General features: G+C 37.7%; 1 protein-coding gene across 9 annotated transcripts in view; it reads right to left on the bottom strand.

Moving 5' to 3' along the window:
* Positions 1 to 27,332, bottom strand: part of LRRFIP2 (LRR binding FLII interacting protein 2) — a 105,014-nt gene that overhangs the window by 13,770 nt on the left and 63,912 nt on the right. For 5 of the 9 annotated variants that reach the window (XM_040636975.1, XM_040636976.1, XM_040636977.1 and 2 more), the window contains 5 exons: positions 23,040 to 23,084; positions 21,563 to 21,679; positions 18,674 to 18,745; positions 12,936 to 13,106; positions 5,774 to 5,866 (listed from right to left, as the gene is read on the bottom strand). In XM_040636975.1, the coding sequence (XP_040492909.1) occupies positions 5,774 to 5,866; positions 12,936 to 13,106; positions 18,674 to 18,745; positions 21,563 to 21,679; positions 23,040 to 23,084 (498 nt within the window). Of the gene's footprint in view, positions 1 to 3,390; positions 3,484 to 5,773; positions 5,867 to 12,935; positions 13,107 to 18,673; positions 18,746 to 21,562; positions 21,680 to 23,039; positions 23,085 to 27,332 lie in introns of all 9 variants that reach the window. The other 4 variants (XM_040636978.1, XM_040636983.1, XM_040636981.1 and 1 more) reach the window with 2 other exon arrangements.

Here is a 27,332-nt window from a genome sequence, read left to right as displayed (position 1 = left end):
GATGGAGTCTCACATGGGGCTATCCAGATACACAAGTCCTGTATGTGTTTATTCCACACATAGTCACCTGGCCCTCGGACCTGCTTTAGGGCTACAAGCATGACCACAAGGATCGATGAAGGAGAACTAAAGAAAAACAAACTCTAACATAAAAATAATGGTCACGTTTCTTTATTAAGTTAGTAACTTTAAATCTTGAAAATGAAGCTAGAGACAAGTGATACCAGAGATAGTCACTGACTATATTGAAAATGTGTCTTGTGTAAGTCGTGGGAGGACCACATTAGGATGGCTATCAGAAAAACTGAAAACAAGTGTTGGTAATGGAACCCTTGTGCAGTGCTGATGAGAATGGAAAATGGTACCGTTGCTGTGGAAGACAGTCTGGCTATTCCTCAAAAAATTAAACATACCATTATCATATTATGCAGCAATTCCACTCCTGGATATCAACCCAAAGAAATGAAAGCAGGGCCACAAAGAGGTATTTGAAAACTCATGTGCACAGCATTATCCACCATAGCCAAAAGGTGGAAGCAAACCAAGTGTCTGTCTACCAACCAATGAATGGATAAACAAAACGTGGTATATACATACAATGAAACATCATTCGGCCTTCAAAAAGGAAGGACGTTCTGACACATGCCCCACCACGGACAAACCTTGAGGACATTATGCTAAGTGAAATAAGCCAGTCACAAAAAGACAAAGACTCTAGGATTCTACTTATATGAGGTACCTAGAATAGTAAATCCAGAGAGATGGAAAGTAGAATGGTGGTTGCCAGGTGCTACAGGGAGGAGGACGTGGGGAGCTGTTTAATGGGCACAGTTTTGGTTCTATAAGATGAAAGAGCTTGGAGATGGACGGTGGTGACAGCAGCACAACAGTGTGAATGTACTGAATACTACCAAACTCCACACCGATAAATGGTTAAAGTGGTAAACTTGACATTATTTGTATTTTACCACAATTTATAAAGTTTCCTAAAAAGTCAAAGGAGGGGACCCACTATTGCTAAATGCAACTTGGATAAAACTCAAGAGAATCATGCTGAGTGAAAAACGTAACCCCAAAGGGTTAAATACTTTATGATCCCATTTATATAGTGGTTTGATAATGGCAAAATTACAGAAACGAGCACAGATGAGTGGTTGCCAGGGCTTGGGGAGGAATAGGAAAGGTAGTAGATAAGGCCATAAAAGGGCATCAGAAGACATCTTTGTGGTGGTGAAACTGTTCTGTATTTTGTCTACAGCAAGGTCAATATCCTGGCTGTGATACTCTACTATATAGTTTTTGCAGATGTTCCATTTAGGAAAGACTGGATAAAGGGCACACAGGACCTCTCTGTATTACTTCTTTACAACTGCATGTGAATCTACAATTACCTCAAAAAAAATTTTTTTAAGTGTAACTTTTTAAAAAAGCCAAAGGAACACATTATTATATACCATACAGAAAGAAGATAGCCACTTATTCATTTAATAATGCCATGAGTATTTAAAAGTCAAATAATTTCTTAACTATGAGCACATCTTTTTGGTAGAAAAAATATTTTTGTTTTATTTTGAATAGCTATTTTATTGGACTGCATGGTTTGGGGTTTTCCTATGGCTGATCCAAAATAATCAGTTTAAATACTAAGACAGTTATACAAAATAGAAATCATGGACCTACAGATCTGTGCTAAGGAAAATTATGTTAAGATCCTAAAAGAAGGGGCGCCTGAGTGGCGCAGTCATTAAGCATCTGCCTTTGGCTCAGGGCGTGACCCCAGAGTACTGGGATCGAGCCCCGCATCGGGCTCCCTGCTCTGCTGGGAAGCCTGCTTCTTCCTCTCCCACTCCCCCTGCTTGTGTTCCCTCTCTCGCTGGCTTTCTCTCTCTCTGTCAAATAAATAAATAAAATCTTAAAGAAAAAAAAAAAGATCCTAAAAGAAGACCATTCTAGATAGCGAATAGACTTTACCCTTTACAAATTACCTACTTTGTGCCATACGTTTTTTCACATCTCATTTTAAATTCCCCAAGTAAAAATGTAAATAAGATCGGGAGTTCACAATCAAAATTTCAAAACTCTTAACAGATGTTAATTTATATTCCAGAAGGCTCTTCTAGCTTTGGGTGGAATTTTAGAAACTCAGTATTTAAATGTTAGAAACTTTTAAAAAGTAATTTTGTTTCCCATGTGTTTATTAATAAGAGGATGGGGTGTGCCTGGGTGGCTCAGTCAGTTAAGCATCTGCCTTCTGCTCAGGTCATGATCTCGGGGTCCTGGGATCCAGCAAGTAAGGGTTCCCTGCTCGGCAGGGAGTCTGCTTCTCCCTCTCCACCTGCCGCCCCCCACCCTCCCCTTGTGCACTCACTCTCGGTCTCTAAAATAAATAAAATCTTAAAAAAAAAAAAAAAAAAAAAGACAGGTCCTTGGAGGAATGAAAAGAACTGGATATGAGAGCCCCCCCACAACACTGAGGGGTATGACCCAGAGGGCTTCTCATCCAGGCGTGTCTATCACAGGTGTTCTCAGGGATCTTTGCCAACTTTTCCCTACGCCACCTAAACTCAAGCAGAACAGAACTTTCTATGTTCTCAGGACAGGGCCGGCCTTCCTTCCTTCCCTCCTTCCTTCCTTCCCTCTGCTTCCTCCACCGTAGCCCTTCCCTGACAAGGTAAGCCTCTGGCAGCTATGGTTGTGTGGCACCCCCAGTGCGGAAGAGAGAGCTCACACCATGAGATGGGGCACATGTCAAAGTGTGACACGGGATGAACTGGTGGGAATTTTTCCAGCCTCCTGTGCACTTGGAATCTACCTAAAGGGCTTAGCAAAAAAGCACTGAAGACTTCCTTATCTGGGCCCCCGCTTTGGGGAGTCATGGGGTTATAATTAGAGGTGACGTCATGGTTTGGCAACTCTGGCAAATCTTACATTCCTATCCACTTCCGTAACTAAATTGATGTTAATCTCTTCCTATTTTATTCACCAAGGATTTATGGGATACTAATTACTTGTCTTCCACCCCCCACTCACTGTTCTCTTGATTCTCATCCAAAATTCTTGCAATGTAAGGATATCAAGTTACCCACTGAGTTTGAATTAAATGCCTGTGGCTGCTTCTGGATGAGAATCCTGGGGAAATAAACTTCCCTAGAAAGTTCCTACTTTGTAGGTTTCACAAGCCCAGAGTCCTGCTAGCAAGAAGAGTTCTTTCCAGGCATAGTATCAAGTTTTCCCCTGGAAGTTTTTTTCTGTCTTCTGCTTATTCCCCATTTCAGTGTATAAATGCTCAAAAATAAGCAAAAGGACACATTTTCAGGAATCTCTAAGTTAATTATATTGGTCTATTCCTCATCGATGAGCTTCAGACCAAAGCCCAATTTCATTTCATACCCTAATGTTTTTATCTTTCCAAAGAAGTGTCTCCTGGAGGTCAAACACCTCTTTTGTCACGGTGTCTATTTTCTGCTGCATTCGTTGATTCTCCTGCAGAGGAAATGGGGAGAGAAGTAATAGAAGAGCAGAAAGAAAAAACAGAGGGGGGTAAGAGGGAGGAAAAGAGAACAAAAAATAAACCCGATAAAGAAACTTAGCAAAGGGAGAAAGAAAGTCTGTGCTGAGCAGGAAAAGAGTTGCTTGCTAAAGGGAAAGATGACATCCAGTGTCTTGGTGACAGGACTCCCGCTGGCTTGCCACAAGGGAAGTGGGAAGAACTGTTGCAAGCACAGCTCTGTGGCAACAAGCCAGTTAGGGTTTCTGTGTATACACAGCTCCGTGTGTGTGCTCTTCCTCTGATAACTGCCTTTTTTCCAAACATGGAGCCACTTACATTTCTAGAGAGGGAAATTCAGATTTGCATATGAACACATGATCCTTAGTACAGAGAACAAGTCATAGTTCTAAACTTTCTTAAACAGAACTAAAAAATATAAGACGTATCTCAGCTTAATCATTTGAATTTGTTAGCAGAACCTATGACAGCAAGAATATCAAGAACTCGAAGGAACAGCCATATTTTTAGTTTAGTTTTGTCTAGTTTTTTAGAAAAACCAGAATTCAGCATGTAGCAATTCTTAAGCAACTGTTCTCCTTAGGCAACGAGGCTCAATTTATATCCTTGAATATTTAACAGGTTTTCTTCTAAGAATTATTGGTAAATTACCATCTCCTACTCTTCCTACTTACACATTTCTTATCTACTTTACCATGAAAGACCAAAAAGCATCATTTTGTCATATTCAAGGTTTTTCAGTTATACATACACATGGGTATTAACATACAAGAGATGTTAATTCTAAACATAAAATCTCCTAAAACTAAGGTCTTTAAAGATTGTACATCCAGCACCCTCGGCTTTTAAACCACAGTGACAAGTTATGGGAATCAAGCATTATAATTCCTCTTAAGCACAATCATCAAATTAAAAAAAACTAGAACACCTAACCAATTCTAACTTAAGCTACTGTATTTCAGAAGCAGCTGCCAAAGCAGCTTTATTATTCTTTTGAAACCAAAAGTGGGGAAAAGTATATATCTTAATTAGAAAAAGAAATAACAAGTGGCTGGCATATAGACACAAAAAATACAAAAGGACAAAAAAGAAGAGGAATTCACATATTTTTAAATACCAGCAGGATATAAAATTTAGATAATATGCTTCATGGCAAAAATGGAAAAACTAGGACAACTAACTTCACATGTAATCTGATATTTTCAAAGGTTATCTGCGTCTGCGTTTAGAATTCACAAACTCAATCTGCTTTCAGCAGGCTACAATCAATTCAATCGTTCTCAAGAAAGAAGGTAAGTTAACAGAAATCCACAAATAGAAAAGTAGTCATTTATTTTCCTCAATTAAATGGTTTTTTTTAAGTCATTTACAGGGTGAGAGATTAAGTGGGGCAGGTCCATGGGGGAAGAGAGGAGGAGGGAGGGGAACAGAGCAAGGGCGGGTCCTGAGTGACAGGTTCGTGGATGATTGTGGTGAGTGTGGTACCTACGGGAGGCCTCTCCCAGGGATAAGTAAGAGCTGGCCATCCTGAAATCACTCCCACATCATCAACATTAAGTCAACACAGGACACCTTTGATAACCACAGCACGCCAGTGGGCAGGATCCCTGCCCAGCATACTTCTGAAACACGAGGAAAACCCTCCTCAAGAGGAAAGACCACATTTAAAGAGAAACAGAGATGCTCACGGGGTAGCAGGAACAAAAGGATAATAAATGCTTTCTAGATTTCTTGGTGGACCCCACCGCTTCACATTCCTAAGGATGCTGCCAACACGGGCACTCGGGGGTTCCTCCACCAGCATAACCTGCCAACCTCCAGCTTTTTATATATAAGGTGTCTGTCTTGACTAGCTCTTTTCCTTTAGCTGCCTCAGAAACAGATCTACCTCAGTGAAGATCAAACATTTTACTCCCCAAGAACCCTGTCCCAGCAGACAGCATTCACTACATTCCAAAGAATAATGGTACTCGTAACTTTTCCTTTTGCCATTTCTTCAGATATCTATAGGAAAGAATGTGCTAAGGAATAAAAGATAATTACAAAAGCTTTTGCTACTACAAGGGGGAATGCTTACACAGTTGGTAGCATTAATTTTTTAAGCCTAACTTTCTTTCATGTGTGTGAAATTTTAGGGTACAGCAAAGATGAAGAGACAAGGAAACTCTATAGCATTTTAACTCCCTTCCCTCCCAACACACACTCCCTCGTCCCATTCAATGAGTTTTGTTCAAAATGAAGTATTTCCACAGTTCATGCACATACCTCAATGAGCTCATCTCTCTGTCGAAGGCCTTCTTTAAGTTCATCCATCTTATGCTGCAGCACACTACACATATGTTTCTGCCTTTCTAACTCCTGTTAATAAACAAATGATATGGTTTACACAGATAATGGCACACAACAAACTGGCACATCTCCAGTATAATAACACAGAGGCTAAGTCTGACCTCCAGAAACCCACTTGGACTTCCCATGCATAATGACTTAGAAAAATTCTGTATTCTAAGGAAAGGTTCAGAAAATTAACATTTTTCATCTCTTAGGAGTATATATCTAGAAAACCCAGACTAATCAATGGCAAAATGACTAAGAACAATGAAAAGACTTACTAAAGTAACAGGTTATAAAATATATAAAATATATATAATATTTAATAAGCTTCATAAATATACATAAAATCTAGAGAGAAAAATATAATAAACACAATATCAAAAAATATAATTAAAAAAATACATGTGTAAACTTACAAGAAATACCCAAAATCAGTATGAGGAAAATCATATAAAATATTACTGAAGGCCAGAGAAGTAGGACCAAACAAATAGAAAGGCATACCACCTTGGACAAAAAGACGTAGCATCATAAAAATGTCAGTTCTCCCCAGATTAATCTATACATTTAATGCAGTCCAAATAAAAATACCATTAGGCTTTTTTCTCATCAGAGCTTGACAAATTGATTATAAAGTGTATCTGGAAGAAAAACGTAAGAAAAAACAGCCAGAAAAAAAAAAAAATACAAAGGAAAGCTAGCCTTACTAGACATAAGGCCTATATAATTAAAACAATGTTTATAAGGGCTTATGAATACAGACCAAAGGAGCAGAAGAGAAAATCCAGAAATACACCCAGTTACATGTGCAAATGTATTAAGCAACAAAACAAAAAGATCATGTCAAATCAATGAGAAAAGACAGAGTTTTATGTTAGTGTGGCTGGAATAACTGGATACCCAAATGGAAAAAAAACTTGGAACCACCCCTCACACTCTGCACCAGGACAAATTTCAAAAGGATAGGAAATGTATGGAAAGAAGGGAGAGAAAAAGAGAGAAGGAAAGAAGGATACAGTTACTAGAGAAAAAAATGAGTGAATTCCTATAACCAAAGAGTAGGAAAAATGTTACTAAAAATGACCTAAAAATCCACCAGCAAGAAAGGGAAATGGGTAATAAAATTAGAGTACATAAAAACTTTTGAATGGCAAAAGGCACTCTAAGCAAAGTAAAAACACCTATGATAATCTACAAAAAAAAAAAAATTACAACTTGTATCAGAAACAGAAGGTTACTGTCTCTCTATATAGAGTCTCTAAAATTAAAAAGAAAAAAACAGTACTATATAGAAAAACAGCCTAAAGAAATGGATGGTTCACAGAAAAAGAAACAGAAATTACTCTGAATATAAAAAGATGATCACACTAAGAGAAAAAACTTAGTAGAAGTCCAAACACTTGACAACGTATTCAGGAAAATACTAAGGGGAAGAAAACAGGCCTTCTTGTACATTTTGGTAGGAATCCAAAGTGGCGTAACTACTACAAAGGGGAATCTGGCAACATCCAGCAGAATGACCGTGCCTTTTGACCCAATAAGCCCACTTTGACGACTTCCCTAGCTAGCCCAGGAAAAATGCAAAAAGACTTATGTAAGACATCATTTCTGCAGGACTATTTTTAACAGCAAAAGACTGCAAACAATTCAAATGTCCATTAACAGGGAGCTGGTGGAAAAACCTATAGTACCTGCACACAATGGAAGCACCAGTAGTGACACCAAAGCATGAAGACCCAGGTCATGAGGCGATAAAGAGCTAGGTGTGCAGTGCTATTTATAGTATGCTACCATTTTCTAAGAAAGGGGAGATAAACACATACATCTCTGTATATATTTTTTCAAATAGCAAAATATATCTTCTTAAGTTAAAAAATGGAAGGATAAAGCATTTAATTAAAAAATCCCCTCAAGAAATAGGGATGAACAGAGATAGAAGACTGACTTCTTTGAATATATTTTCTTTGTTGGTTTGACTTCAGATATATGTAAATATCTTATGTAATTATAAAACAAAGTTAAACTCAAAAAGCAATTCCTGATGGAAGCAACCCAAGTATCCAGACACAGAATAATGATAAACAAAATGTGGTACATACATACACTGGAATATTATTCAAGAAGGAAATTCTGACACATGCTACAACACAACATGGATAAACCTTGAAACCATTATGTGAAGTGTAATAAGACAGTCACAAAAAGTCAAATATGGTATGATTTCACTTTTATGAGCTACCTTGAGTGGACAAACTCAGAAAGAGAAAAAGTAGAAAGGTGGGTGCCAGGAGCTGGGCGGCGGGGGGGGGGGGGGTTGTTTAATGAGTAGTTTTAGTTCTGCAAGATGAAAAAGTTCCCACTGCACAACAATGTGAATATATTTGATATTACCAAACTGTCTGAACTATAACACCTTAAAATGGTTTCGATGGTAAATTTTGTATTATTTTTCATCACAATTGAAAGCAAAAATAATCTAAAGATAAAAATTTTTAAAGCAATTCCTAAGTATCGAAAATAAAATGCAGTGAGCCTAATTATATATCCAGTTAGCAGCATAAGCACAGAGAAACTATTTCGAGTAACTTTTAAAGACAATGGTTGGACTATACATAGTATAGCAGCAAAATAACAACCAACCAGAACAAAACAAAAAACTTTTAACTATTTTCAGTAATTGTATCATTCGTGGCGACACTGGTATGGCTATTCTGAGCACTGTGGGATAGAGCAAAGAGAACAAAATATAACATAATTACTATCATTCCCAGTGACTTTGAGAACGGAGATACACATATGTAAAACAGAGGGTAAGGAAAAATGCCAAGGTCCTGAACATGAACTAGAACTACCAGCATAAATTCATAATACATTTTGACTTTACAAACAAAAAAGTAGTCCACATAAATATTTCCCTGACACATCCACTAAAAAAAGCCTTATAAACAATGATCTTCTCAGTGGCAAGAGCTCTCTGGCACCAACGCCGCCCCACTAAAAGAACCAAGGTTCCTTGGACAAACAGCTAACTCCAGGTCTGGAGCAGGAAATGTACCAGATGAGCCTGGAACACTTTCTTGTGCTAGACAGCAAAGAATTTATCAAAAAAAAAAAAAAAAAAATTTTAGACTCATGTCAAAATTACTTGGAAATCAACCTGAACACATTCATATTAGTTAAAGGTTGAACAATTTGAAAATTAAAAAGAACAAAAGCTACGATGAATTCAAATCATCAAATGCTTGTATTCTTGACTTCATAATGACATAATGACATTTTAAAATATTTTTTAAGTTGTATCTGATAAGGGACTTGTATCTAAAATATATAAATTCTTCAACTCAATAATAAAAAGAAAAAAAAACACCTAATTTAAAAATAGGCAAAAGAGGGAGCATCTGGGTGTTCAGTCGGTTAAGTGTCCGCCTTTGGCTCAGGTCATGATCCCGGGGTCCTGGGATGGATCAGGCTCCCTGTTCAGCGGGGAGTCTGCTTCTCCCTTTCCCTCTGCTCCTCCCCCTGTTTGTGCTCTCTCTCTCTCACACACACTCTTTCTCTTTCTCCCAAAAAAATAAAATCTTTAAAAAAAATTAAAATAGGCAAAAGATCTGAATAGTTATTTCTCCAAGGAAAATATACGAAGCATATGAAAATATACTCATAATTATTAGTCATCAGGAAAATGCAAATCAAAACCATAGCTGCTAGAAAGGCTGTAAAAAGAAAAAAAGTCAGACACTAACAAGTGTTGGTGAGGCTGTGGTGAAATGAGAACTCACGTACACTGCTGATGGGAACGTGAAATGGTGCAGCCACAGTGGAAAATGGCCTGGCTTTCCTCAAATGGTTCAACATAGAGTTGCCATATGATCCAGCAACTAACTCCCTTCCCAGGTACACACTTAACAGAAAGGACATCTGTGCACACAAAGACTTGTACACAAATGTTTATAGCAGCACTATTCATGATAGCATGGGCATCGACACACAAATGAACAAACAAAATGTGGTCAGGTAATCAAGTAGTGACCCACACTACAACACAGATGAATGTCAAAAATAGCTAAGCTAGGGGCACCTGGGTGGCGCAGTCGTTAAGCGTCTGCCTTCGGCTCAGGTCATGATCCCAGAGTTCCAGGAGTTCCAGGATCCAGCCCCGCATCAGGCTCCCTGCTCAGCGGGGAGTCTGCTTCTCCCTCTCCTTCTGCTCCTTCCTGGCTCCTGCTTGCTGTCTCTCGCTCACGCTCTCAAATATATAAAATCTTTTTTAAAAATATGAGTGACTGAAATCTTGTCTCAAAGAATAGGAGTGAGGGAAGTAGGGCAAAATCGGCCATAGGTTGATGGTTGCTGGAGGTAGATGATGGGCTTTAGGAGGGTTCAGAATAGTCCGCTATTTTCTGTATTTTTAAAAACTATAATAAAACGTTTTTTAAAAATCTCAGATAAGCCTTAAAAAAAAGAGAAAGGATCCACTACCAAAATAAATAGATATTAAGAAAATAATATACTTGAGACATTCCTAATCAGGCATTCTTCCCCAGAGTGGGTACAGAGACAATATTTAAGACGCAATTATAACCCCAGCAGGAAGCACTGAAGACATTTTGAAAAACTGCATTAATATCAATGTTGTTATAATTGAATGGTCCTTATCTACCCTTTCCTTCTGAGCTATAATGAAACATACTTGAGTGCCTGACCTCTCTGTAGGTCTCTAAACGTGAACATTCTACTGCATGAGGCACTATCTATAGGGGCACTTGGTGGCTCAGTCAGTCGAGCAGCCAACTCTTGACTTCAGCTTAGGTCATCATCCCAGGGTCCTGAGATCAAGCCCTGCGTTGGGCTCCACGCTCAGTGCCGAGTCTACACGTCCCTCTCCCTCCCCCTCTGCCCCTCCTCCTGCTTGGGCTCCTGCTCCCGCACTCACTCACTCTCTTGCTCTCTCACACAAACAAGCAAACTAACAAACTCTTGGGGGGAAAAAAAAGAAGAGCTCAAAGAGAAGGTGCACTAGAAAAACACTATCACAAGGTCTTTGCCATTACAGTACCCAAAGCAGATTTACAGGGTATTTAAAAAGCATACAGATTTTTTAAATTTGAAAAGCACACTTTTTTTTTTTACATAAAAATAAAAAACCACAGCTCTATGTATACTAACACATCTCTACATATTAGAAAAACATAAAAGGAAAAAATAAAGTTGCCTAGTAAGTTAATCATGGAGGTTTGTGGGTTTTTTTCTTTTTGTATTTTAAAAATGCTCAAGGGCATTTGAGAAGATGGAATGATAACTCATTTTAGTACTGAACATTAAATACTTAGCATGAGATTTTCTTCTAATCTACCAGAAACAAAGAGCCAGAAATAGACATGAAAAAATGTGTGGAAAGGCCAAAAAGGAGTCCAAGGGCTCTACATAAAATATGACAGCTCAGAATCTCAGAAATTTGCCCTTGAGAAACAGGAAGAATCAAAGAGGAAACCACCTATGCCACCAAATCATAGTCTTCGATGAGCCCGTCATCCAGAATGAAAATATCCAGAGGTCTCCTTTTAACTTATATAGACACAAGTCTTCTTAACCTAACTTTTTTTTTTAATAGACTTTATTTTTTAGAGCACTTTTAATTTGGTGCAGTTGAGTGGAAAGTAAAGAGTTCCCATATAGCCCTGTCCCCACACACAAAGAGCCTCTCCTACCTACTATCAACAGCTTGCACCAGAGTGGGACATTTGTTACAAGTGCTGAGCCTACAATGACACATCCTCATCACCCAAAGTCCATAGTTTACATTGAGGCTCACTCTCAGTGTTACATATTCTACAGGGTTTTGGGTTGTTTTTTTTTTAAGATTTTATTTATTTATTTGACAGAGACAGCCAGCGAGAGAGGGAACACAAGCAGGGGGAGTGGGAGAGGGAGAAGCAGGCTTCTCGCTGAGCAGGGAGCCCAAAGAGGGGCTCGATCCCAGGACGCTGGGATGTTGACCTGAGCTGAAGACAGACGCTTAACGACTGAGCCACCCAGGCGCCCCTATTCTATGGGTTTTGACAAAAATAATGTATCCACTAGTATAGTATCATACAAAATAGTATCACTGCCCTAAAAGTCCTCTATGTTCTGTCTATTCAGCCTTCCTTCCCCCAAGCCCTTGACAAACACTTCCGAACACTTTTTAAACACGACCAAAACAGACTGGAATGAGCATTTTCAGTCCTCAAGGAAAAAAATCCCCATTAGAGTCTATAGTATTAATACCAGTCCTTTTGAGGTTGTATTAACAGCTTCTCTCCCTTCATTTTACTGATGTTTCTAACAATTCACCAATGTACATTTCCTAAATTGTTTTCTGGGCTTTTTATTTTTGCAATGTAGTCACAACTCATTTTTTTTTTTTTTTTTTTGGCAGTAATATCCTTTTGTCTTCTGCTTGGACTGACATCAACACTTTAAAAAGTCCAAATCCAATAAGAGAACCCAATTTGTTTTCTGCAGTTGTCAAAGGGCAAATCTGAACCTTGGACAGTGGCTTTTATTTTCCATGGGCACGTTTTAACAATATAACTTACAAAACCTCTAAAGAAAACATCTGTTGACGTCTGACCCATGTCTCCATCCTGCTGTTTTTAAATAACTGGTTAAAAACTTCTCTCCAATCATTTAGAAAACAGATTATCTTGAAAAATGATAGAAAAGGAAAAAAATGAACTATCTCACTGAAAGTCTTCAGAGCTTTGTGGCATTCCAGCCAGTCAAAACAGGAAGAAATAAGTAATTCACTATAATTGTCCCTAATAATTAAGAGATAGCAAATAAAGATAAAACTTGAGTTGTATTCTATCTTCAGAAAATGAAGGAGGTCTTAAGATTTTCCTTAAGAGAATTAAATAGATTTTACAAAAATTTAAAAAGGAAAATATTTTAAGATCTGATATCGCACATTTGTCAACTTCCTCAGACCAATCAGTTTCAACTGGAGCTTCAGTCCCAGGTAGGCTGCACTCTTCCATCAAGCCCAGCACCTCCGAAATGGCAGGTTCTAATTTTCCAACCCAGAGAAAGGAATGATGAGATGCACAATTACCTTTGATTTTTCTTCATTTTCTCTATAAAATTCTGCCATCTGTTCCTCCTGTTCTTCAATAACATCCTTGAGGGTGTCTACCTGGTAGATTAAATTGTTCTTCTCATTGTCTAACTGTGCGTTGGAAACCATGGCTTTCTTGTATTTTTCTTCCACTTCGGACAAAGACTCCTAAATGAAAGTCACAGCCATCAGCCTACTATCTAACATACGTTCATTGCTTATATGCAGTATAACAGGAAATACAGCACTGGCACAAACACATGAAGATGCATTTTTGCAAAATACAAGCAGTTGGGGGAACTCCTGGTTTAGTAACATGCACATGAAATGGAAGGAGGGTAATAAGCCAGTTATGCCAGGATAAGAACTTTATATCCTCTCTGCTATCCAAGAAAACAAAATCAAGCAGCAATGTAGCCTCTGAAAGATGAAAAGGTATGCAGACCACATATATTTGTGAAGAGTCATAAAATGAAGAAGCATCAGTGTTTTCAGAAATGTTACTCTTGTTTTTAACAACAAGCTGTTTCGTATTCAGAATACAATGATACAACAGAATACAGCCTCTCTTCACACAAGTAAACTTAATACTGGTTTGAATTTTGCTACTTTCCAGACATCTGTTTTCAGTACTTTCCTGTTCTGCATAATAATGCTAATGTAAAGGCATAAACATGTTTTTTTAGCAATTATTCAAATTCTGGTCTTTCTTAAATAAGTAAGCAATACAAAAATGATTTTTAAAAAAGAACAACAACAAAAAAGCAACAACAAAATGTCTGAAATTTTATATAATTCAGTTTTCTGCTTAAAACTGTTTACAAGTCTATTTTTTAATAACTTTCTAATTTGGGAGATTATTACTTCTAATTTGGTATATTATTACTACCTAGTAACAGTTTTTAAAAAATTTTTTTAAAGATTTTATTTATTTATTTGACAGAGACAGCAAGAGAGGGAACACAAGCAGGGAGAGTGGGAGAGGGAGTAGCAGGCTTTCTGCGGAGCAGGGATCCCAATGCGGGGCTCAATCCCAGGACCCTGGGATCATGATCTGAGCTGAAGGCAGACGCTTAAAGACTGAGCCACCCAGGCGCCCCAAGTAACAATTTTTAAAGCTAAAAAAAAAAAAAAAAAAAAAAATTTGGAGCAGCTGGGTGGCTCAGTGGGTGAAGCGTCTGCCTTCTGCTCAAGTCGTGATCCCAGGGTCTCGGGATCAAGCCCCACACATTGGGCTCCCTGCTCAGGGGGGAACCTGCTTCTCCCTCTCCCTCTGCCCCTTCCTCCCGCTTGTGCACTCTCAGTATCTCTCTCTCGCTCTAACTCAAATAAATAAAATCTTCAAAAAAAAGCATTTCACATAAAAAGTCATTACTTCTAGGAATAAATTTTAAAAATACTAATGTAAATGTTCAACAAATCAAGACAGAAGACACAGAACTGATAGTCCAGAATCCTTACATTAGTGATCAAATGACTTTTGACAAGGGTACCCAGACAACTCAATGGGAAAGGAATATTTTTTCAACAAATGGTGTTGGGACAACAGGATAGCCACATGCAAAAAAATAAAGTTGGATTTCTACATCACACCGTACACAAAAATTAACTCAAAATGGATCAGAGACCTAAATGTAGGAGCTAAAATTATAAAATTCTTCAAAAAAAACATAGCACTAAATCTTCATGACCTTGGAGTAGACAGGAGCAGGTTTCCCAGATACAATACTAAAAGCACTATCAATGAAAGACTTTATCAAAATTAAAAACTTTTGTGGTACAAACAATACCATCAAGAAAGTATTAAAAAAAAAAAAAGACCACCCATACAATGGGAGAGAATATTTGTAAATCTTATTATCTGATTAGGGACTTGTATACAAAATATATAAGGAACTCTCACAACACCATAATAAAAAGACATAATCCAATTTAAAAATGGGTGAGGATTTGATTATTTGCATATCTCCAAATAGGATATGCAAATGGCCAATAAGCACATGAAGAAAGGCTCAACATCATTAGTAACTAGGGAAATGTGTATCAAAATCACAATGAGATACCACTTCAGACCTACTATGATGGCTATAATTTAAAAAAACAGAAACAAGATTAACAAGTGTTGGTGAGGATGTGGAAAAACTAGAAACCTCATACATTGCTGGGGAGAATATAAAATAGTACAGCTGCTTTGGAAAACAGTTTGACAATTCCTCAAAGTGTTAAACATATTGTTACCATATGACCCAGCCATTCTATTCCTAAGTATCTATCTAGGAGAAATGAAAAGATATGTCCATACAAAAATTTGTACACAAATGTTCATGGCAACATTATTCATAACAACCAAAAACTGAAAACAACACAAGTGTCCATCACCTGACACATAAACAAAATGTGGCAAATCCATACACTGCAGTATTAACCAGTCGTGATAGATAGACAGACAGATAGAACAAAAGAAGGAAGGAAGGAAGGAAGGAAGGAAGGAAGGAAGGAAGGAAGGAAGGAAGGAAGGAAAGATGTTACAACATGGATGAATCTTGAAAACAATATACTAACTGAAGTCAATCACAAAAGACTACATATTATATGATTCCATTTATATGAAATGTCCAGAATAGGCAAGTCCACAGAGACAGAAAGTAGATTAGTGGTTACCCAGGGCTGGGTGTGGAGGAGGAAGAGGAAGGGTGAGGAATGACTGCTAATTAGTACAGGGTTTCTTTCTGGGGTAATGAAAGCATTCTAAAATAGGGTTGTGGTGATGGTTGTGCAACTCTGTGATTATGCTAAAAACCGCTTGAATTGTGTACACTTTAAATGGGTAAACTTTACAGTATGTGAAGTATATCTCAATAAAGATATACACACACATAAGAATGCTTCACAAACCAGGGCTGTATTAACAGGCAACATTTACACCAGGATTGGGAACAAATACAACCCAAATAAAAAATATAAGCAAAGCCAATTGTATAATGGTTTAAATATAGTGGGATCCTAATAGTAATACAGAATTTAGAATGATTCTGATCCATCTCGGGGGCTAATAGCTAATAACTTCTTTTTAAAAAGCCAGTAACTTTTAAAAAAAAAAGTCTTCCTCACAGCTCAGTCCCATAGAAAATGGCGCATAACTGCATGAACATCAGAATCTAAGATAGTTTACCAACAGATGCAAAAATACAATATTTAACAATAAACTTGACATAACATTTATGGCATGTACTCTTCCTTTAAACAACAGACCATGGAGGATGGTTTTAAATTTGTGTCAAGGTAGTTTTAATGATTTCAATCTAGCTTACAGAGTGATAACTATTAGGAATTAGTTTTACTTAAATGTGTCTAAGGCAGTGATTTTGCAAGTGTAGATTCTCGACTAGCAGCAACAGCATTAACTGGGTAAATGTGCAAATTTTCAATCCCATCCCAGACCCACTGAATGAGAAAATCTGGGAGTAGGGTCCAGCAGTCTGTGATTTGACATAACCCAGGTGGTTCTGCACGGAGGCTAGAATGAGGAAAAGCACCCCAAAACCACCTCACTTAATCAAGAATAATGTCATAAGCAATGACCCAGCATCCTTTTTTAATAGGATACATTCACACCACCATGCTTGATAACCAATCAGAACATTTTTTTAAACGATTTTTCTTCCACTTAAAAAGTCATTTCAAGGATAAATATAACCTGAAGTCAAGCTCAATTATATGCTGACCATGAATTATGAAAAGGGGAGGGGGTGGAAAAAAAAAGAAAAGGGAGGTGTGGGGGGGTGGATGAAATAGATAAGGAGATTAAGAGTACATGTATCATGGGGCGCCTGGGTGGCACAGTCGTTAAGCATCTGCCTTCGGCTCAGGGCACGATCCCAGCGTTCTGGGATCGAGCCCCACATCAGGCTCCTCCGCTAGGAGCCTGCTTCTTCCTATCCCACTACCCCTGCTTGTGTTCCCTCTCTCGCTGGCTGTCTCTGTCAAATAAATAAAATCTTAAAAAAAAAAAAAAAAGAGTACATGTACCGTGATAAGCACTGAGTAATGTAGAGAGAATTCTTGTTAACATTATGTTGTGCACCTAAAACTGATATAGCACCATATGTTATACCTGAATAAAATAAATAACATAAAAATAAATTAAATAGATCTCTTCTAAATGAAAAAAATAAAGCAGAGTACACCACTGTATATCACAAAGTAGTTTTTCCTTTACTCTGGATATGCTTAAAACTGTTGCACTGAACATGGATATATTTAATGTCTTACAGTTTTTCTTAACATGGTATCACTTATGTGAGGAACATTAAGTTTTGCTTTTTTCTCTTAAAAAACAGGGTCTTGTGTCTGGTCTCAAACAGATTTAATCTGTTCTTTCGTATCCTTCAAAGAATATAATAAATGGTAGATCTAAAATATAAGAAAAAACGTTTTAAATAAAACTAAAAGCAAGTAAGAATGCCTCTGAATCACTTGCTTGCTTTCCTGATACGTTATATTACATATGAGATGTCAGTATGAGAGTATTTACTTAATATATAGGATTTGTTCCCTTGATCCAAGATACTTCCAAAAGTCTTATCTCTAAAACCTTAAAAGGGGATTAAATACTGACGATTAGAGCCATTAAAACTAACAGAGCACGACACTACCTTCTTAATTCTACTGATGTTTACTGAGAGTTGCAGGCTACCATACCAGCCGCCTCCACTCTTCCTTCCATAGGACTTCCTACCCTTTTTGGTCCTCAGTCTTAACCATAAGTTCCTTATGGACAATAATCATCCACATGAAGGTTTTGCCTGGGAAACTACTTCACATCACTCCAGGGAAGCTGATGAAAGCCTTGCCCATTAGGCCAATGGTTTGTCCTTTGTGTGTATCCTGAGTCACCTTTCTGAATGCCTTGCTTACGTGATTTTAGAGGCCTGATGTGTATTTTCTATTTCAAATAAGGACATGCACGTGTTCAGGAAAACTTTTAGTTTCCTCATATTCGATTTGAACTTCATAATAAAACATGGGGAAGTGCATGACAACCAATCTGTCTGCCTCCCTCGGACACTTTATATTGAAAACTAGTAGCCATCCTCGCTCAGAAAAGATTTAGGCCCATTTAAATTTACCTCCAAATTCTTTAAAGCACTGAATCTGTGTAATCCTTTTTGACCTATAGTTTAAAAAAGAAGAAAAAGAAGAAGAAGAAGAAACAAAACGAAAACACAGGCCTCCTACCGCAGGGTCCTTCCTCCAAAAGGAATATTTATAATAATGCACTCTTAGATGTTTCTTCCTCCTGCCTTTAATATTGACTGAATTTGGTGACAGAAATAGGCAATACTCTCTCACTTAGCATGGAAGAACTTTAAGGTCTAATTTTCAATTAAATATATATGTGTGTATATGTATAGTCTCAGAATACTTTTTAAGAGTTTGCCCAATTCGATTTTGTATGGCTATGACACAAGGGACATGCAAATATTTTACAAAGTTTAAAAACTCTAAGGTATAATATCTTTTATTGAATAGTCCAAAAATCACACTAAACATTTAGACATAAGGAGAGACTGAAGTTCGCCTTTCCTATGCATTGCAGGTTAAGCACATGCTTGAAAGACAAACACTGTTAGTAAAGCTCTGTGCACTGGGGTTAACAGAACTTGTGAAACCACCATTACCCAACCCTTCTGCGTACAGATAGCATGCTTGGGCTGCAGAATGGGCCCTGATACCTTTAGTTCTTTAAGCCCTTGCATGTATCTCCCTTCTACATCCTGTATCTGGTCCTTAAGGTCATAGATATCCTGCAGGACATAGGAATGAACCATTGCATAAAACCATGCACAAACATATCTTAAGTCTCAAAGATTCAGATGAAAATGTAAACTACTTTCATATATTCCAGACTAAAAGCAGAGAAATAAAAGTACACAAGCATAACTGCCACTCCAAACCATGGAACAGAGCAAACAGGTCGGGGACAGTGGGGCTGGAGAAGGTGTTGAGTAACCAATCTAAAGTATTAAATATTTTCTTGACATTAACACGTGTTGAAACAGCATTAGCGGGGGAGAGGGTGTATATGGAAGAAAGCTATATAAATTATAACATTTTTAGCATATAATATTAAAAATTTTATAAATCAAATAATTTTTAACATAATGCTTCATCTAGAATTAGTAAAACATGTAGTAAATTAATTATAAGCAGCAAATTTTACTGACTCATGCAAAAGTTTTAAAAATTGTAATAAATGGATATGAACAAAGCTGTCTTTCAATGACTTGCTTACCAACCACAATTAATTTGGGAGAAAGAAAGTAAAGGGAAGGAAGTTAAACACTAACATTTTAAACATTATGTCAAATGAGAGATTTTATGTTGAGGATGCCATTTAAATGATGAGAAAAGAGCATCTGCTCCAAATGTTACCATAATCCTTAAAAGTAAAGCAGGTCAAATTTTAAATGGAAAATCCAGTTTCCCTTATACCTGACCCTGCTACACACAATCTATTCGGATGCTTGATTTAGTGAGAAAATAACTGTCACGGTTACTTTCCCTAAGTACCATTCTGCAATACAGACAGGATCAATTCTCCAAGGCCAGTTACAGACACTTTCTGTATTATACTTCCCCTGCCCTCTTCATTCCTCCTTAGTAGGTCTGTCTGTCTTCTGCTCATTGATTCATTCAACGGACACACATCGAAGGGCTATGAGGAGCCGAGTGTGAGGATACAAACTTCTCATTTCCTTCAAGGAAGTCATTCTCTTAAAGAAGCAATACAAGGAAACGGCAAGCACAAGCTAAGTTGTGAGGCTAGAGGGCCTTTGTCCTCCTGTGTTCTGTCCCACTGAAGGCAAGAGTTTATCTTACTCAACTCTGCACCACCACCACCACCACCCCCCCTGCCACCTATGCCTGGTACTTAGTAAGAGCTTGGTAAATACTAATACTTGCAAAGTCATGCCATGTCAGCCTGGGGCAGCTCTCCTTCTCGACTGCCACTGCCACTGCTGCAAACCTCTCTACCCTCTAACCACTGGCCCACTTTCACAGGCTGCCCATTTCATAAGCCGGACTCCTGTTCCTACCCACCTACAATGTGACTCAGTACCCCAGTCCCCACCTCCTCCTGTGTCAGCAGACAGGACCTCCACATTTGGCTCCCCTTCATCCGCACCCTAGCATTCCTCTCGCGCACTCAGGCACTCTGCTCCTCAATCACTCTCTCCTTCGCCTTCCTGTCATCTCTCTACTGGCTCAAGTCAAGCAATGAGAATAATAATCAAGCCTGCCTTTGTAAGAAAACAAAAACCTTCTCTTAACCTCCTGTCTCTCTCTGCTATTGACCAATCAACTCCAGTATCCTTCAGGATTCTCTTCAGAGCAAGTTTCCTGCATCTTCTTCCATCACAGTTTTGACTTCACTACTCAACCACAGGGTACTGTTCCCCTTGCCTCCAGTGCTTCCTCTGATCTGGGGTCACTCTTTAAGAATGCAAATCAGGTACTCTCACTCCCCTATTTAGTATCCCACAGTTGCCAGGGGAAGACCAAATGCCTTCTAGGCTCCCATACATGATGCTTTGTAGTCTGGCCCACGACTACTTCTCCGGTCATCCTCCTCACCTGCCTCTCCTCCTCACTTCTCATCCTACCCTCAGGCAACTGTACTATACAGAGAACCTTCTGGTTCTCTGAAGTTCTGAGAAAGCCTTTGCCCTTCAACTTTGACTGGTTCATTTGTATGCTTCCTTCATACCTTAGTTCAAAGTGTGTCTCCTCTGAAAAGCCTTTTGTTATCTCTTCTCCTAGTCCAACATAGCTGACACTTCTCTGAATTCCTTTAATAGCCCTATTCTGGCTACTACCTAGTATCACATGACCTGGTTTTACTGGTTCCTATCAGTTTGTCTTCCCTATGAAATAGTGAACTCCTGAAGTTCACAGTGTGTTTCACGGCCTAAAACTCTGGGACCAAGGAAGGGCTCAATAAATGTTGAATGAATGAATGAATGAATGAATCCAATTTTTATTACTACCCTTCCCCCATTGCTCACAAATAGTAGGTTCAGCAAATGGACATTTAAACATTTTGCAAGTCCTCATTTTTTAAATAAAAAAGTTAATAAGAATGGGGACTCAACCCAGGGGTTTCAAGTCAGGTATTTCTGTTATTCCAAATATCACTACACTTACAAAAATTGAGAGATAACTATATTCAAGCAGCCAAATAATACCATAATGGCTCAAAAGACCGACAATTCCTAGAGTCTGGTTCCCTGTATATCCACATATTTTCCATTTAAAATATGGCCAATTATTTCTGAACTACTTTTACATACATTAACAAGCTTTTTTGGCATCTGTAAATTAGCAGAACTCATTCCAATATCATCAAGTGTTCAGGAAAGAGAACAGAAAAAAGAATTAACTAATCTCCTTCCTTTCAGATCTGAGTCACATTCCTAAACTGTCTTTAACCATTTTTTTTAAAGAACTCATACTCCTTTTCTTTCTACTAAGTCACATTAAATGTTAAATAGTTCCAGTATACTAGACTACAAAGAAGCCAAAAACCGGTTTTTAAAAAGCAAACCAAAACTGCGGTTTACCCGCAATTCACTTAATGAGGTGTCTGGATCTACTAAGCTGCTGGTGTCTCCGCTCCCTCGTCTGGATGAGTTTCCACTCAGAGGGGTTGTTGCTGAGGCAGAATTCCGAGATGAAGGCTAGAGAAAGAGGAAGAGGACACATCTAAGTCTTGTTTCTTTCCAAATACGTTTGCTGTGGAAACCAAAAATGGGCCCAGGGTGGGGGTGTGGATGAGAAGATGTAGACAGTGTAGACTGCTATGGGAAGTGGGTATCCAGAAAAGGGTCCGGGCACACGGCGCGTAACTTTGTTCACTCCAACACTTTGTTGGAATCTAGAATTCATAATAACAAAGGAAATAGTTTGTGTGCAAGCTGTTTTCTAAGTTTATCTTTGCTATATTGTAAACAACACTGGGGTGAGCACATCAGATTAATTTAAAACAGTTCAGGACTTATAACTGGTACACTGATTAGCAGTCCTCCTCCTGAGTTCCTGAAGCCACTCCTTTAGAATCTTTTCTTTTTCTAATACTTTGATAAAGTTGGAAACAAAATTTACAGCTCAAGCAAATTGTGGATCACGATGAATTTAGACTGCTAGTCCTACAGTTAGTTTAAATGTGAGATTATGCTACTGGATTAATAAATGACACAGATCTATGCTGCCCAATACAGTAGCCATTAGCCACATGGGGCTACTGAACATTTGACACATGGCTAGTCCAAATTGAGATTTTATTTTTAATTGTAAAATACACACTAGATTTCAAAGGCTTTGTATGGAAAAAAAGAATGTAAAATATCTCATTAATAATTTTTCACATTGATTACATTGACATATTTGGGTTACATGAAATATATTATTTAAATAAATTTTACCTGTTTCTTTTTACGGTTTTAATGAGGCTACTAGAAAATTTAAACTTACATATATGTGGGGTACATCTGTGGCTTGCACTGTATCTCTATCAGACAGAACTGGTATATGTTTTTTGGATACAGCATGAAAGTAATCCTGATAATTTCCCAAAGATGACTTTCTAAAAATACTTCTAGAAGTTAGAGACTTTAACAGAAAACAACTCCTAGAAAGGAGTTATTTTACCTCAAAAATAATAATAATAATAATAATAATAATAATAATAACAACTACTAAGGGGGGGCGGGAAACCCTTGTCACCACCATTCCTAAAGACAGTTCATTTTCAGTGTTTAATGGCTTCTTCTCAGGACCAAATTCCAAGGAATGAAAATCGAAAGAGCAGCCAAAAGCTTAAGAAGTGACATTCAAGGAAATAAAATGCAGTGTCTTTTCTCTTCCCAGTGCTTCACATGATTCAACCTCACAGGAATTTGGGGGGTCAAGGACAGGAAATAGATGAAGAAAGGAAGAGTAGCTCCACCAGTTCAAATGTAGTAAAATAATGAAATAGCAGCAGAAATTAAGTTTAATTGACCTTGAGAATCTAATTCCCTTAGGAATTTATGTACTCACCCTTGTGTAATTTTCGGCATACTGTTTGTCAGATTTTTCATCCAACTAGAAAAGAACAGAGATAAAAATCAGGAAAGATGCTTAGCATGCTGGGGTTTTTTTTAGAGGAAAAAAAAAAGTGACCTCATTTGAGTTTTCCAAGTTCAACTCATGTTTGGAACCTAAAAGTAAACATATGGAAACTGAAATAAAAGTTAAGACACATAAGACAAAATGTCAAGAACTTTAATTCTTGTCCTAAAGATGACATGCAGTAAGCAAGCTGTCCTTATGCAGAAGTTTAGAACTTGTAGATTTTCTTTTCATGCTATTTGAAACATGTTAAAGAAAAAATATGTCAACTTGAATTCTGGCAATGCAAATGTTAACACACACATACACACACAAAAACTTGTACCCATCAAAAGGAAAAGACTGATAAAACCAAAAGCCAAAAAACTTTATTATCTAAACATTATTAGGACACAGGACACACAGATAAGACCAGTACACTTAGCCAAAAAAGTTCAAATTCTATTAAAACAAGTTAAATATATCATCAAAAAAGATTTCCCCCACAGCTCTTAAGGATTCAGTTCTTTGGCTTTTTTAAGCAACACATGCACATGTGTCAAAAATAAAAAAATCAAACAGCACAAAAGTGTACATGAAAGTAAGCCTCTCTCCCTACTGTACCACATCCAGACCTTCCAATTCTCCATCAAGGGCAACCAGCCCCCGAGTCTTTAACAAAAGTCTAAAGTAATGTCCCAAATACATTCTATATCTTCTTTTTCTCCTTACCAAGTTCCAGAGATTAAAGAAACTACCTCAGTTTTCTTCATGGCATTTATCACTCCCTGACCCCATGATATTTATTCATTTATTTACTGTCTGATCTCTTTCTCTTTAATGTAAGCTCTATGTCTACATGTTCATTTCTGTATTCCTAACATCATATAGCACCTGGGATAGGCAAATGAGTAAATGCATCATACCCCTGCTGTACTTACAGACTTATTTCATTTACTTTAACAACAGCAGTGTCCTATCATCTGGGCACACCGTAACTGAGTTATCCTACCTTCTGCGGATAGGATTAGTGTTTCTTTCATATAGGGAGGTACCTTATAGGTCGAATCCCAAACCCTGACCTTACAGCCGAGGAAAGAGAAATTCAGAGGTGAACGATTTTCCTGAAAGTTGAATAACTACTAAATGTCGGGGCTGAGTCCAGATCTCAGTTTTGTGAATCTTTAACCCTGTGTTCATATGATTTACCTGTATATACTCTTCCAATTAGCATTAGGGGGGAAAGATCACAGAGAGATTTAACTAAATGAAAATATACCCAGACTCCAACTCCTAGACCAACCCACCCTGCCCAATCTAGAAAAAAGATTTGAAAACTTTGCTCGGTTAATTATTAAAACACAAAATGCCATTATTTCTGGCTCTACTCAGATCACTTCACTCTAACTTCCTCATATTTGAAAGTTTTTCTGTTCTTTTTCATTGCCCATATTTATCATGTTCATTTCTTCCTCTCAGTGTTTATATAATAAAAACTGTTTATAATAAAAGGTGTTTACTTTATTAGAAGTACTGTATCAGTAATATAAACACTATCTTAGACTTTGATCTCTTTTTGCCACTTTTTACTGTAATACTCTTAAAAAGGAATTGATTTTAGTTAACGTTGATTTTTTTAATCGCATAAAAACAAGCAATTACAGTAGTTTTTAATACTGGCAATTATTATCATGGAAAGGAATAACCTTCCATCACACTCATACTAGTAAAACACATTGCCTGATACTTAGAGTGTTATTCTTCAGAATCAAAGAAATACTGTATCTGAAAAACTGCCATATTTTCCTCAGAGTATCTCCCAACTCTCTTCTATTAATGAGTTAAAGAGAAAAACAAGCAACATTCAGAAACACTCTTCTAGGTCTATCTGAAATCTTGGCTCATACTCCCCCTCACAAAAATGACCCCCAAATCCACCTATTTTTTTAACCGTCAACTTGGAATGATCTTACATTTCAGAGGCTGCATCATTGAACTAGTCCATCGCAATGTTGATTCTATTGCTTTCACTGTCTTCTGACAGATCCCAACTGTCGCAACCCCAACTGATCGTGCGCCAAACCTCAGGGATCGTTAAGGCAGCAAAAAGTGCCAAGAGCCGCCATGCCGCAGTCCAGTCATTTGGGCTGCAGTGACTTGGCCAGAGACTCCAGTTCTCCTTCTCAGATTGTGCTATATTATGTGCCGTCTTCCACTCAGATAAAAAGCTCCTTGAAACCTGGTGCTCTAAAAGTCTCAGTGCTCTCTCTAGCAGCCAGGAGCTCTACACAACTTTTCTGTAATGACATAGTAATGTTCATAATGATGACCTAGAGTCTGCCAGATCCTGAAAAGGCTTCTAAATGGAATAAAATTAATCGTGTTTAATATATTAAGGTATAAAATAGGGAAAGGTTGGTAAAAGGATACAAGCTTTCAGCTATAAGATGCAAAACATGGTGACTACAGCTGATAAAAAAAACTATAAATAACAATGGAAAAATGAATATGTACTAATAAGATTAGTAAGTGAGAAATCAGAAAACAAAGGCTGTAAATACTATATGGTCACAATTCTTTAAAACATGCAAATTAAACCGAGATAGAAAAAAATACTACAAGTAAATCAAATTGCTAAAAAAGAAAGTTGTTAATAAAAAAGATTAAAAAAACCCAAAACCCAAAACAAAAAAAAGCACTAAGCAAAGCTTCCTCCCTCTCCCAAATATGGCCCTCAGGACTTACTCATTAATGTTAACTGTAGCTTACTATTCTCAAAAAGTTTCAAGTAAATATCATGTCATTGTACCCTTAAATAATTAAACAGGTAATTTTCCAAACAAGAAAAGGGTTTTTGATAGCTGGAACCTGGAAGTCAGCTAACAAGCTTGCAGTATTTCATATTCGTATTAATGTGAACAGAAGAGCAAGGGCATCTAGGTGGCTCAGTCGGTTAAGTGTTGGACTCTTAATTCCAGCTCTCAGGTTATCATCTCAGGGTGCTGAGATAGAGTCCCATATCCAGCTCCCTGCTCAGTGGGGAGTCTGCTGGAGATTCTCTCTCCCTCTCCCTCCCCCTCCCCCTTTTGTCCCCTGCTAGCCCAGGAAAAAAGGAAAGAAGAGCACATGGTAGCAGACTTTTATTTCAGTTTAGATGCTTAAAAGTTCAAAAGTAGTATTTTCTTAAAGAATTTTAAATTACCAACTAGTAAACAAAATCTTAAATATAATCTTTTCCACATTTCAGTAATAAATGCCTTTGCCTTATTTAGGTCTGGGACATCTGAAAATGCTTTGCTCTTGACACTAGAGATTATAGATTGTTTCTCTTTAAATCTAAACTCCTTTAATATTTATTGAAATTAGAACATGTGAGAAATATTTCTTAGAATACATATCTTGTCAAATCCTTCAAACTCCTTGTTTCTTCTTAAAAGAAACATGTTTATTTATTCTCTGGTTAAAAGGCCCTTTGAACTTCATTTCAGCATATGGCTACTTAGTTTGACAGATAATTTTACCTTACTAAAATGGTAAAATACATTTGAATCTTTTTGAATAGAAATAGAGAATTCTAGTTGCAAATATATTTTGATACCGTCATTTAAAAGAGTTGTTTAGAAGGGCACCTCGGTGGCTCAGTTGATTAAGCATCCGGACTCTTAATTTCAGCTCAGGTCATGATCTCAGGATCTTGAGATCAAGCCCCAGGTCAGGCTCTACATTGAGCATGGAGCCTGCTTAAAATTCTCTCTCCCTTTCCCTCTCCCCCTTCCCCATCCCCCCTTGTGTACTCTCTCTCTCTCTCTCTCTCTCTCAAAAGAAAAATAAAAAAGATTTTTAAAAAGAGTTGTTTAGAAATAAAGACTTGTATCTTGTTCTAATTATGTTTTTTTTTTTTTTTCTTAAAAGGATATCAGAGATTTGAGGGCACCTGGGTGGCTCAGTCAGTTAAGCATCTGCCTTCAGCTCAGGTCATGATCCCAGAGTCCTAGCATCAAGTCCCACATCGGGCTTCCTGCTCAGCGGGGAATCTGCTTCCCCCTCTCCCTTCACCCCTCCCCCCTGCTCGTGGTCTCTCTCTCTCTCTCTCTCTCACGCTCTCTCTCTCTCAAATAAATAAAATCTTTTTTAAAATTAAAAAAAAGAATATCAGAGATTTGATATAATTGAACTATGCATATCTGATGTGTATAACTTTCAGCATGCAGCACACATTTTGTCAACTGTATCAGTAAATCT

The sequence above is a fragment of the Ursus maritimus genome, unplaced genomic scaffold (genome assembly GCF_017311325.1).
Source record: "Ursus maritimus isolate PB19 unplaced genomic scaffold, ASM1731132v1 scaffold_20, whole genome shotgun sequence".
In the NCBI taxonomy this organism is placed as follows: Eukaryota; Metazoa; Chordata; class Mammalia; order Carnivora; family Ursidae; genus Ursus; species Ursus maritimus.
Note: the sequence above shows the minus strand (reverse complement) of the source record. Positions and strands in the feature narration are given on the sequence as shown.